The sequence below is a fragment of the Oryzias melastigma genome, linkage group LG7, assembly GCF_002922805.2.
Source record: "Oryzias melastigma strain HK-1 linkage group LG7, ASM292280v2, whole genome shotgun sequence".
NCBI classification, from domain to species: Eukaryota; Metazoa; Chordata; class Actinopteri; order Beloniformes; family Adrianichthyidae; genus Oryzias; species Oryzias melastigma.
The window spans coordinates 11,913,191-11,926,356 of record NC_050518.1 but is presented as its reverse complement, the minus strand read 5'-3'; the positions used below and the strand labels follow the sequence as shown (position 1 = coordinate 11,926,356).

General features: G+C 41.0%; 1 protein-coding gene across 4 annotated transcripts in view; it reads left to right on the top strand.

The window, feature by feature from the left end:
• Positions 1-13,166, top strand: part of LOC112159235 (trithorax group protein osa) — a 58,802-nt gene that overhangs the window by 40,213 nt on the left and 5,423 nt on the right. For 3 of the 4 annotated variants that reach the window (XM_024293178.2, XM_036212765.1, XM_036212767.1), the window contains 7 exons: positions 455-650; positions 3,554-3,608; positions 3,769-3,859; positions 3,946-4,340; positions 6,559-6,720; positions 7,049-7,210; positions 10,027-10,164. In XM_024293178.2, the coding sequence (XP_024148946.1) occupies positions 520-650; positions 3,554-3,608; positions 3,769-3,859; positions 3,946-4,340; positions 6,559-6,720; positions 7,049-7,210; positions 10,027-10,164 (1,134 nt within the window). In that variant the 5' untranslated portion in view covers positions 455-519. The remainder of the gene's footprint in view (positions 1-454; positions 651-3,553; positions 3,609-3,768; positions 3,860-3,945; positions 4,341-6,558; positions 6,721-7,048; positions 7,211-10,026; positions 10,165-13,166) is intronic. The other variant, XM_024293179.2, reaches the window with a different exon arrangement.

Here is a 13,166-nt window from a genome sequence, read left to right as displayed (position 1 = left end):
GGCTATCACCTTTAGCGTTTTCAGCTATCAGCTTTAGCATTTTTAGCTATCAGCACCAGCATCTTCAGCGGCCAAATTCAGTTTACAACATTCACACTAGCATTAATGCAGGTAATGCTATATATCTAGTTCATAATTATGTTAAAAAGTTACGGTTTTAAAGTTTTAAAAATGTACTTTTAGAGTAAATGTTTGTCCTATTCGGCCCGTAACCTAAGGTGTGTTTTGGATTTTGGCCCCTAGTGCGATTGAGTTTGACACCCCTGTTTTAAGGTGTTCTATTTTCTGTGCATTATTCCAGTGGGTTAAAAATAGAAACTGATCTGTCAGGAGACAAAAAAGCGAGAGTTACACACACACACGGCGTTTGCTGAATTTCTCCAGCTTTTTCTTATCTCTTATGTCACTCATGACTTGTGTCTCTGTTCATTTCTTTCTCTCTTATCTTTTGCAGTTTTCCTGCGTGAGTCGCAGTGCTGGAGCGAAAGTGACGTCGTGCGCAAAGACGGAGTGGGTGTCATGGAACACAACGGCGATACCAACCCAGAAGCACCGACCTACCAGAACCTGCTGCTCCTGGGAGCCATTGCGGCGGCGTCCGCGTTTGTGGTCACCATTCTCATTGTTCTCGTCTGCGTAGGTTGCCAAAGGTGAGTGTGCTGGAGCGCAGTGAAAGTGTGGAGCAAAAGTTCAAGAGAACAAGAGAGTCTTCTCTCCCAGATCCCTCTCATTATCCTCTCCTTCTTTTATCTGTCTCCACTTCTTCTGAACTCTTCTCCTCCCTTCCTTGTCTTTCCCTCTGTCTTCCCTCTATCTCTTTCATCCCCTGCCTGAGCGGAGCGGCACTAATGAATGTTAATAGGTAAAAGTGTCAGTTCAGATTGAATGGGGTTTGCAGGACACTAAGAAGGAGCAGACACTGCAGTACAGGGACACCCCACGGTTTAAAGGGGATCGCGCTCTGAGTTTGGGAGAGCGGAGGAATAGCTTTGCCTCTTTTTTTTTTTTCTCTCAAGAACCCTTGGGGACCAATCGGAGGCTGCACCGTGGCTTTGTTGCCATGGGATACACTGATAAGGATGTAGAGAAATGTCAAGCCAGCTTATGTCATGGAAATAAAACCCTACTGCTGTACCAATGGAAAGAATAATGTAGTATAAGCTCACTGCTGGGTGCTGGAAGGTGTTCAGCAGTCCAAATCTACTGTGTCATGTAAAAATGCCATCCTTTTTCTCTACATAATCATACAAAGCTAGATAAATAGCATTGTCTACAATAAGTGTGAATGCTGTAACTGATAGCTAAAAAATGCTCAAGCTAATAGCTAGCCAAATATTAGCTAAATGCTAAATTGGCAAAAAAAAAGGTCAAATTTTGTGAAAACTGCTAGTATAATGGTAAAATGTTATCTAAACTCCAAATCTTAGACATGATGCTCACTACTGAATATGACGTCACTGATTTCATCAAGTCAAAATCGAATCAATACAAACATTTCACAATGTTTTTTTATGACTCCATTGTGTTTTGATGATGAAAACGTGGATGGTTTGTTAAAAAATACATTTAAACACATTTTTTGTTCAAACTTGTTTGACCACAATGCATTGGGGTCTATATTTGCTAATCTAGTGAGCATTGATGCATGCTTCTGGGAAATTTCTAGTGCACTCAATTTTGTAATTAGATTTGGACCGGACTAATAAAAAGGCCAATGCACTATTTAGTTATTTGGGGGGGAAATTCAGACATCACTTAATTTTGACAAAACAGCTAGCATAATACTAAAATATTAGCTTAACTCCAAATCAGCCTGAAAAAGTGGTAAAATGTCTAGATTAGCCAAAAAACTAGCGTTTCTAAATTAAAAGTTAAATTGCAAATTACCATGAAAACCCAGTCGTTTATGAACATTTTAAAATTTGAATGGTGTCTCCAGTTTAAAGTATTGCAGAAGTTCACAAGTTTCAAAGGGCACAAAGTTTTAGAAGGATTTCAGCAATTTCTCATTCATTTCCTATGCGACATATTTTGATCAATATTCCAACAACTAGGAAGTTTATAAATACCTAAAGAACAAGCAGTAATATCCTGAATGAACGTTTTGATATAAAGATTGTAGAAATTGCTGAAAGTGTGATTGAGTTTTTACGTGCTGAAAAACTTACAGAAAGGAGCAGGAGGATAACTATAGTGCGTGTGTGAAAGTCAGGGCCCGGGGGCCTGATCCGGCCCTCTGGGTAAATATATCTGGCCCTCCAGATCATTTTATTTTATTGGCATACTAATTTTATCTAAAATTTTAGCAACGTGCTAACGTTTCTGGCTATTTTGTCATCGACTAAAGTTGTTAGGCTACTTTTTAGTTTAGCTAATATTTTAGCAACATGCTAAAGTTTTTGGTTAATTTGTTATCTACTAAGATTTTTAGGCTACTTTTCAGTTTAGCTAATGTTTTAGCAACATGCTAACGTTTTTGACAAATTGTATTGAGGATTTTTAGGCTATCTTGGAGTTCAGCTAGTATTTTAGCAATGTGCTTGCGTTTTAGGCTGATAATGTTTTAGGCTGATAGTGTTTTAGGCTGATTTGGCATCTGCTAAGGTTTTTGGGGCTAATTTAAAGTTTAGGTCATAATTAAGCAACACACTACACTTTTTTGTCAAATTTGCATGTATTGAGGATTTTTAAGCAAACAATTTTTCAGGAATTTAGGTAAACTTCAGCAGTCTCTCGTAGTTCTTTAACAAAATTTCAAGTCTTTTATCAAATTTTGCTTTTTGCAATTAGGTTTTGCATTTTCAGCAAATCCCCTAAACAATTAGAGTAAATTGCTTCAGCATTTTCAGCATCCAGATTCAGCAAAAAACATTCACGCTACCATTATCCCAGGTAATGCCACCTTTCTAGTTATTATTTTGTGAATTACAGCTCGAGGAGAGCTCTTCTCCCCTTGTGGCTTCTTAGGGATATGACAGCTTTGTAGAGAAAAGCTGTGCATAACTAGAGTCTGGCATATAGTTCAAGCAACTTGCATGATGAAGATGACTCAGGCCTTCAGCACCTGTTTGCAAACCAGACACCCAGTTTTCTCGCTTTGCTGTTTTCTGCAGCACTGCAAGCTCCGACATCCTCAACCTACAAAGCGAGCGGAAGGAGGCTCGCTTTCACATTCACAGCTGCACCAGAGAGCACATCTTCCCGCCTCATCTCGTCTGTGTTGTTGCACCTTTTCAACTGTTTCCTGTGGCTGCTCCTATCTCCAGAGTGATGCAGAACAGTTTTTTATATATATATAATCACAGGTTAAACCGTAATGAAGCAGAATATATCTGACTTTTTATGTATGTTCTGTGGGAATCTTTTTTGTTTGTCTTGAAAATAAATTCAATGAAGGTCAGCTTTGCCTTGATTTTGTCTTGAAGCAAACTTTTCCTATCATCCAAGGACTTCTGTGTCTCAGTTTGATTGTATCTCTCAGCTCTAAGCGTGTGTATTTTTTCTCTCTGTCCACCGGCTTGTGTTGACCTTCCCCACTTTGATGCTGTATCAGAAAAAGCAAGAGCAAGCACCCCCCAGCTGGAGAGAAAGGGACATCTGTAAATTTGGTGAGACATGCTGTCATTTTTTCTGCCCCGCATCCCAGAACGCCCCGCGTCCCTCTTTCTCTGTCATTCCACTTCTTGTGCTTTTGTTTACACATACGCCCATGCATGTTTTTGCATGTTTGAAAACCTCCATGAATAATTCTGTGTGTGTTCGCGACAGCAGGGTACGCTTCGGCATCCAAAACTCAACTCCATGAGCAAATCTGACACCAGGCTGCACGAGATAAATCGCTTTCCTTGCAATGGAAACTGTAAGTGCCGACTGACAGTTCATATGTGATAATTACTTTCAGAAGTCTGTTGCCCTGATGCCCTTTTTTTTATTTTTGCCGTGCAGCTGTTAGTAAGAGCCGCCCTGCCAGCATGGACCTCCTGCTCCTTCACAGTCGGCGGTCGCAGACAGACTTGAGGCCGTCCCAAGGGCGCCAGCTCCCCCAGATCCCCACCAGTCCACAGGGATCTGGTCAAGCGGGGGACACGGGAGGTGACGGTGGAGGAGGAGGGGAAAGAGGGGAAGTTAGGGACCATACCTACACCGAGGTTGGCCTGCGCAATAACCCCACCCCCACACACTACCTGGACGACGGCCTCTACGAAAGCGTAGGCGTCCGGGAAGGTGACGCAGGCCCCAAAGCGCCCCCTGCTCCGCCTGCCACATCGGCCAACAACAGTCCAGCAGTCAGAGAGGCTCAAAGCCCCCCGGCCAATGCAAGCGGCGCTCGTCATGGGAACGTACGTATATAATCATGGAAACCAAATAGTAGGTGAAAATGTTGTTTTTAACATGTTCTTGTGGCGATTTTCTCAAGATTGATGACATTTAAAATTTCTGAGTATTGCTCTTTTCAAATTGTTCTGAATCAGGAGCTGGTGCAAAAATGTTGTTGGAAAAAGCGTGTATATGTGATCAAGAAGCCAGAAGCTCCTTGCTCCACTCCATTCTGATGCTTTCACTTGTAGACGACTTGATCCATCTTTGTTTTTCTCATCCGAGTTTGGCTCAAACCTGTACACCTGGATAGCTCTAATATTGCTTCCCATTTTTGTTGCACTGCTAACGTTAGATTGGGGCTGTAAGTTAGTGGGAGTAACAGATGGATGATAGGAAAGGGGGCGTGCTTACTCTGCATTAACAGTCCCGCCCTCAACTCTAATTCTAATGAACTAGCAGAAACTATGTCCTAGAAAATGACAAAGATTTTTTTATTTTGGCTGAAAACAGCATAAGCATAATTAAAAGACCAATGGGAATGCTTTTATTATAGATCAAAGAACGATAGGAGTGGGATTTTGAAGGGTCACCAAACAGGGAAGCTGAAGGCTGACTCCGCCCACAGCTGACATGTGAAAACCTAATCAGAGGGGTGGGGCTGGAGAACAGGACTGTTATCATTACTGGAGCTGCAGTTCATGACGTGGGACTTCTGGAATGACATGGGGCTTCAATGGTTTGATCAGTCACAAAATTCACATGTAGTACTCAATTCGACCTATAGGGGGCAGCACAGACAGTTATAGACCATTATTTTTAGAATTATACATGTTTTTCATAATTTTTCAAAAATTTGTCAAGGACCAATAGTTAGCACTTTTAAAGCTCCATTTACAGAGGTCAACAGACAAAAAAAAGTTAATTTAGGGTTTAGTTACACATTAAACGTTGTTGTTCATTGCACAGTGTCATGGATTTATATGGATTTACTTTGTCATGTACAATGTGACGATGCGTCAAGCTGAAAGGCTGCTTTCACTCATGCCATTTTTTTCTTGCATTACAGAAATATAGTAACCATAAAAATCATAAAGTACTAAAATAAAAAATCAATAAATACATAAATGTCTGGGCTGCACGGTGGCGCAGTGGTTAGCGCTCTCGCCTCACAGCGAGAAGGCCCCGGTTCGAATCCCGGCTGGGACCTTTCTGTGTGGAGTTTGCATGTTCTCCCCGTGCATGCGTGGGTTTTCACCGGGGACTCCGGCTTCCTCCCACCGTCCAAAAACATGCTTCATAGGTTAATTGGTGACTCTAAATTGCCCCTAGGTGTGAATGTGAGAGTGAATGGGTGTGTGATTGGGGCCCTGTGACAGACTGGCGACCTGTCCAGGGTGTACCCCGCCTTCGCCCTTCAGTAGCCGGGATAGGCTCCGGCACCCCCGCGACTCCGAAAGGGACAAAGCGGTCAGGAAAATGGATGGATGGACATAAATGTCTTTATGTAATTATTGTAGTAGCTTTGGCACCTAAATGTTTGTTTTTAGGTTTCATACATAATGTATAGGTACATTTTTTTCTATATAATTATGATTAGGCAGTTTTTAGCCCAAATTCCCAAAAATCTTTTTTTAAGAGATGATTTTTGCACATTAACAGTAGCTCATAAAATTTGTCTGAGTTGTCCGTGGGACTGTTAGCTCAAAAGTTACGCTACGTCAAAATCCCAGCATGCCTTTGTTTATACTCTCTCCTGTTAGCTTACACCTCCTTGCAAGCTCAAGCTAACATTAGCGTATCTAAAAAATGGCATTGAATATTGGAACTATCCAGCTGTACATTTTTGAGCCAGATACCAGCTCAGACAAAGACAATTAAGACGTTCATAGATCTATTTGTCCTCAAGTGGAGGATTCAGAATTGTAGTGAAGAAGGGAGAAATTGGTCCGCCCATGATAGCTGCTCCGTCACAAACCTGAGATTTTTCAAACCGTGGGTTTTCATTGGCTCTGATCCAACACGATTTGAACAAAGAAATACTCAGAAACATGGATTTAATCTTAAAGTATTTTATATATGTCTTCCATCTTAAGACAAATGCAACAAGAGCTTGTTAAAAACAACAAAAAAGACGATTTTCATTGGAGTTAGACTGTTACTTTAATTAAAAAATATCCCTAAAAACGAACAAATAAATTATAACTTAAGTGTGTTTTTTTTGTTTTGTTTTATTTTCAGGGTGTCAAAGGGAATGGCAGAGGGAATGGCACCAATAATGGAACATTGGGAAGAGGGAACGGGACGGGTGGAGCAAACCGCTCTCCTTTGTCCTCCGTCAACTCTCTGGCAATTCAAGATCCAACTTCAGCCGAGTACGCTTCCATACGAAAGTTTAGGAAGGTATTTACACGGATCCTGTCTTACAGGATGTTTTTATTCTCTCATGTAAAATAAAAAAGATAGAAAACAGAAAATACTTACATATTAATTTGTAGAAAAATGTTCTCTATTTTCAGAATTTTAGAGCAATGAATCAAAAGTTTGTTTTGTTGGTAGACAACAGTTTAGACTATAATAAAAAATAATTTAATATCACTTCCATAAATACAAGTTAGTATTATTAATACACAATATCATGATAAAAAATACCTTTATACCCATTTGTTTAGTCTCATTTTTCAATTTTATTTCACTGATTTTTGTGTTTTCAATCATATGACCCAAACAGGCTGACAAGCTAAACCGGAAAGAGAATAGTGGCGCTGACAGCCAGTCTGACAGCCAGTCGAGTGTGAGCGACTCCCCTTCTGCTGCCCCTCCTGCACTGCACCGCAGTCAGGAGATCCCACGCAAACCGCTGGAGCCGTTTCATCTCCATTCTTTCCCAAAGGTACAGCAGTCATTTTCTCTGCAATAACTGAAGACATGTTCTCTAAGCCGTCTTTTTTTTTTTTTCCCCTCACAAATGTAAGTGTTCCATTTTACCACCAGGGGAGGCAATTCACAAAGAAATGAAATGAAGAACAAGTCCTGGAGATAAGATTCAGTTTTACTTCATGAAAGTCTTGAAACTGGGTCAGTTTAAATGTAGAAAACAGGAAGAAAGAGTGCTACTTTTCAGAAAATACTCTTCAGAATGTAGGTTTTGTATGGCTGTGTTTGTCGTTTAAAAGTGTATTGATTTCATACTGAGTACGGGTTTAGATGGAGGTGGATTATTCGCCATGGCGACCCCTAAAGGAAGTGGCCAAAAGGCCAAAAAATAAGAAGACTTAGACGTTATAAACACTTCTGAGAAGGAATCAGAAGGAACATGACTGAACGGTTCTTCCAAACTATACTGTCAAACTTTTTATTTTTTTTTCCGAGGTTGCACCATGTCGGTCCACTTCTCAACTTTTATGCGCTAAACCTCAGAGTGTGTGTGTGCATGTCCGTGAACGCGTGTGTCTATTCCACCTGTGGGTTTGGAGCAGCACAGCCCACTGTGTTGGAGCAAAGATACGAAGGATGGATTATGTAAGAGCTTGGCAGGCTGCCCGGCTGCTGCTGCTACGTGTGGATATGAGTGTGTGTAAATGTGTGCGTTCGTGAGTGTGCACGCTAGCTAGTGTGTGTTAGCTCTGGATCTCTCACCAAGTCCATCAAGGAAGAGCTCACAGGTAGCCAGCAGCCAGCATGAGGATAAATATTGTGCACATATTGAAGCCATTTACTCCCTTATGCTCTCTGGCTGTTATTACTAACTCTCTCTGCACAGAAGGAAGGCATAAATTTTAATCGTCCTCAGCTGCATGTCCACACACCACTTGGTGTTTTCTAATTGACTACTAATTGGTCTTGATCACTAGTAGTTAAGTGACACTTTTTAGGAGCAGTTACTGTTTTAATATTTGTATGAATGCTTGGTAAGCATTCACTATAGTGATCCTCCTGCTCTTTTCCGTGTTTTTCGGCACGTAAAAACTCAATCACACTTGCAACGATATCAGCGATCTTGGTATCAAAACATTCAGCTCGTACAGGACATTACTGCTTCTATTTTGGGTAATCATTTTCATAAAGTTTTTGAAATACTGAGCAAAATATAAATTTAAATATAATTTTAAGTAGATTAGCAACAGTCTCTTAAATATATTCATGGGCTGTTTTTTTAAATAGTAATTTTTAAAAAACTGAAGTACAGCCTACCTAATATTTTAGCAACATGCTAACGTTTTTGAGTAATTTGCTAACTACTGATGTTTCCATTGGCTAATTCAGAGTTTAGCTTGTATTTTAGCAACAGGCTAGCTTTTTTTTTTTTTCTTATTTGTTATTTTGTGGTTTTTATGCTAATTTGGAGTTTAGCTTCTATTTCTGCAACAGGCTGAAGTTTTTGGCTATTTTTTTTTATCTATTGAGGTTTTTATATCCTAATTGTGAGTTTAGCTTATATGTTAGCGAGAGACTAGCGTTTTTGACTAATTTAGTTTACTGAGGAGTTTTGGTCTATTTTGGGGTCTAGCTGCTTCAGCAATAAGCTAGTTTTTTTGGCTAATTTGGCATCTCTTGGTTTTTGGGGGTGGTAATTTGGAGTCAAGCTCATATTTAGGCAACACACTAAATGTTTTTGCAAAATTGTCATGTATTTAGAATTTTCAAGCAATTTTACTACACATTTTTTAGAAATTTAGGTCAACTTCAGTGCTCTTTCATAGTTCTTTTCAGTCTTTTAGCAAATTTAACATTTTGCAAATAGCTTTTGTATTTTCAGCAAATCCCTTCAGCAATTAAAGTAAATTGGGTCACCATTTCCAGCAAAAAACTTCAGCATCTGCAGCGACTACTTTCAGCAAAAAGCATTCACAGTAGCATTATTTCATAGTACTTTAAAGTTTATCAGTTGCTTTCTTCCTGAACGATCCACTCTGATCATCTTTTAGCCAAAATCTAAAAACCTGTGTCGTTTATTTAGGAAATAGTTTTTGCAGAGGAGTTGATAAGAAAGTTTGAGTTTTGGGTGGAATTTTTGTTGCAGAGCAAGCCCGCCCCCCCTTTTCCCTCCCCGTTGCTGAGAGCAGCAGGGAGGTTGTACTGATTTGCAACTATTTGCAGAAAGAAATACTCATAAATGCAATTTTAGGCTTAATTTATTTTGCTTATGTCCCCCCTATCAGAAAAATGTCATAAGAACCAGTTATGATCATCGGGGTGGGTCTTTTAAAGACCCTGTTTGCTGTCTCCATTCTGTTTTCCAGGAAATCGTGTTGAAATGAGCCACCTCAGCAGAGTTTCTGTTTTGGAAACACTTGTCTGTGTGTCAGTGGGTCTGCCAGGATATATCATTTAGTGAACATATTTGCATAAAACCATGTTGGTCACAGTCAAACAGGAGCTTATTAAAAAGTTGCAACTTGTAGTAGATTAGCCCCACTGCTGTTTTGTAAAATTTAAAAATAAAAGATTTTCTGTTGTAAAATACTGACAAAAAAAGCATTCAATGATTAAGAGCTGCAGCTCCCATTGATCCCACCTTCCAGGTGAGTCAATGCATTTTGACCTTGAGAGCTAAGCCACACAAAAGCCTGATTCACCACCTAAAGTAGAACATGGTCACAGTGTCCCTGTTTGACTAAAAGAAATAGAAAAATCTATGAACTTATCCACAATCGTCGTGGTGATTGCAGCAGCTGTCTTAGACCCTTGTTTGACTGTGTCTCTCAGGAGGCGGTGTTCATGGGAAACGGGGAGCAGTACATCTGGAAGCCTCCAGAGGACGACGACATTATTACCTTGCACCCGCCGCCGCCGCACCGTGGAGAGAACATACAAGGGCAGCCGTCTCCTCCGACGGCAAAGGAGGTAGTGTGCTTGTGCTCGCGCGTGCGTGTGCACACTATCCTATGTGTGCAGGCTTGTTTTGGTGAGCGCCGGGGAAAGGGAAAAAAATAAACCTGGGATGCCTGGAAAGACATGCAGGCGGGTGGATTACAGCAGTGTTTACCGATGGGGACACCCACTTGATTGGGCGCTTCGTCACAACATCGCTGCCTGTAACCTGCCAATCATGCGGGGTTTCTCCTTACAGAAAGAGGTTACATTACATAGCTCCAAAGCCCCCACCCTTCCCCTGAACCTTGACCTCAATCTCCCAACCCCCAGTCTGTCTCAGCAAACATCTAGCTAGACCGACCAGCCTTGGGTGTCACCTGCTTTCACATATTAATCATCCCAGCGTTTGTTGAGCTGCTTGGTTAAAGGTTTTTGCTTTTTTTGCATGATCAGCACAAGCTGACAGATCAGCCATGACTGGGATGTGGGCTACACACTGACCCACATACACATCTATCCATTTGCCATACCCGCTCATCCTGTTTAGAGCTGCGGGAGGAGGGGGCTGATCCCGTCTGGCCTGCCATTGGCCCAGAGGCGGAGCAGCAGCAGTCGGAGAGGGAAGTCTGCACACGCCAGTCATGTCGCGCACTCCCACATGCGTTTCCACATGCATCCACTCCCACTTTTTTTCGGTCCCAACCCCCCTCTCAATCTTTGCACTCTGCTGGATGAAGCGTAGCACACTGAGAGCGTTATTAACAGTTTGGGAACTTTGTTGGTGCCTGGGGGTCAGGGCTGGGCAGTTGGGGTAGAGAGGTTTATCCCTGAAATAGACCACCGTCTATTATTAGGGCCTACTTCTCTGCGCCTCTTAAAAAGTATCCTATTTTGGTAGAATCCTGTTGCAAAGCACATTGTTTCACATAAAGCTACATTTTCATGGACTCAGCTATTTGATTTTAAAATACCATCTGTGGAGGTTAAAGGGTTAAGAAATCAGCTGCCCTTGACTACACTTTGTGCCTCTCCTTCTTTTCTCATTTTTACTCCGACGTGAATTGTGTTTCATTTCAAGAGAACGCCGTCGCCCTGACATGCCCCTATACTCTGGAGTCTGTCAGTTGCAGCCGTCAGAAAGTGTTAATTTTCCACTCCCGACTCCGGAGCCCTCTCCCTCCGCTCCACTCCCTTCGCAGCTTATAAGGCGGCCCAGCCCTCCTCACGCAGTCACGTTGCAACGAGCATGTCTGCCCGCACGAATATCAACCCCCAAAACTCTAAAACAAGCGGACAAATCTTTCATGCACATTGCTTCTTCCAAAGTCTGTCACTTTTTGAATGTAGAATCGTAGCAGAAAGAAGTGGTGAAGGGAGGAGGGGCGGGGAGGAAAAACACAGCCTTCCTCAACAGCTGTAGCTCAGTTTTGAAATCCCCATCATCTTGTGACTTCCTTCCTCTGCTGCACACACTCTGCGTGTACACACATACCCTCGCCTGTGTGCATGCAGACACTGCACACATTTATAGCATACGCAGGGGTCTTTGTTTATTCAAAAAAGGTCACAGATTTGTGGGGGCTGGGGCTGGATGCGGCTTCAGATCCGCCTGTGACAGAAGAAGAAAAAAAATGAAACGGTGACAGATTACGTTTCCATAGCACAAGCAGTATGTGACAGATGTATTGAATAGGTCTGGGTTGGTAAAATCCATCCATCCATCCATTTTCTTGACCGCTTTGTCCCTTTCGGGGTCGCGGATTGGTAAAATCAATTAGTCAATTTGAATCGATTTAAGCTTAATAGAGCGATAATCGATTAATAAGAATAGAGATCAAATTAGCACATAAGGCTGAAGTCCACGAGCTTGATGCTAACATTTAATGGAATTTCCCATTGGATGGCTAATGCTAACGTTTGGTCGTCGTAAACATACGTTGTTGACTAAATGAACATCTTTATAAACTCACAGGTAATCATTTTCCAAACTCTTTTAAGGAAATATATTGTAAAGTACCATTTGTGGTCCAAAGCAACATTTTTTGCTCATACTTTTTTCTGCAATAAGGTGTAATGCCATAGCACGATCGCCACCTTGTGGCCAAACTGAAACGTCCTCCAGGAGAAGCAGAACAATGTTTGCAATGCTAATGAAATGACCATCTTTGTTAGAACTTCTCCTTTTGAGAAACCATGTTACACTGTATGCTATTAACAATCTTATTATTACATTTTACTGTATGTGAATATATTCAAAACATATAATAGATAATTAATATGTTTCTAAACAAATATGTCTAAATGTGTAATCTGTATAAACTCAAAATTTAATTTTATCAAATTTAAGAGAGGATTTGAGAGGATTGAAAGAATTGAAAAAAAAATCAGAAGAGAATCGATCTGGTGAATTGAATCAAATAGTTTCTGGAAATTATTATTGATACCAAGTCCTAGTATTGAAGGTAAGCGTAATACATTTTTTTTTTTTAGATTAATCCAGGGGTCTCAAACTTTGTGGCCCCCCACCTTAATTTGAAAGTCTACTGAGCAATATCTTCTGCATGTCCATCCTTCTTTGATGAAAGCTTTGTATTTGGTTTGTGATATTTCAGTCATCTTTCCTATTGTCGTTGGATCTGGTCATCAGAGAAGTTCTTAGCAACAGTTGCTAGCATTGTTAGCTCTTGTCATTTCACAGGACACGCAGAAGATATTGCTCAGTAGTACATAGAAATGAACAAATGTTTAATAAACTTGTTCAGTAGACATAGACAATGGACCAAAGATATGGCCAGTAGACGCAAAAACATATTTTTGGCACAAATGGAACCCTATACGGCCCAGCCTTAGCCTTCAGTGGTGCCAAGGTAAATTATGTTTGAGATTCCTGGATTAATCTGTGTGTTTTTGTAGTGAAAGTCTACCAATGTGGGTGTGAACACAAAAGGTAAACAAGATCATGCCTCACAATCCTCTCCTCTTGTGCCCCACTGATGGAATTTTGACACAGAAATGCCAAAAGGTCACAGCAC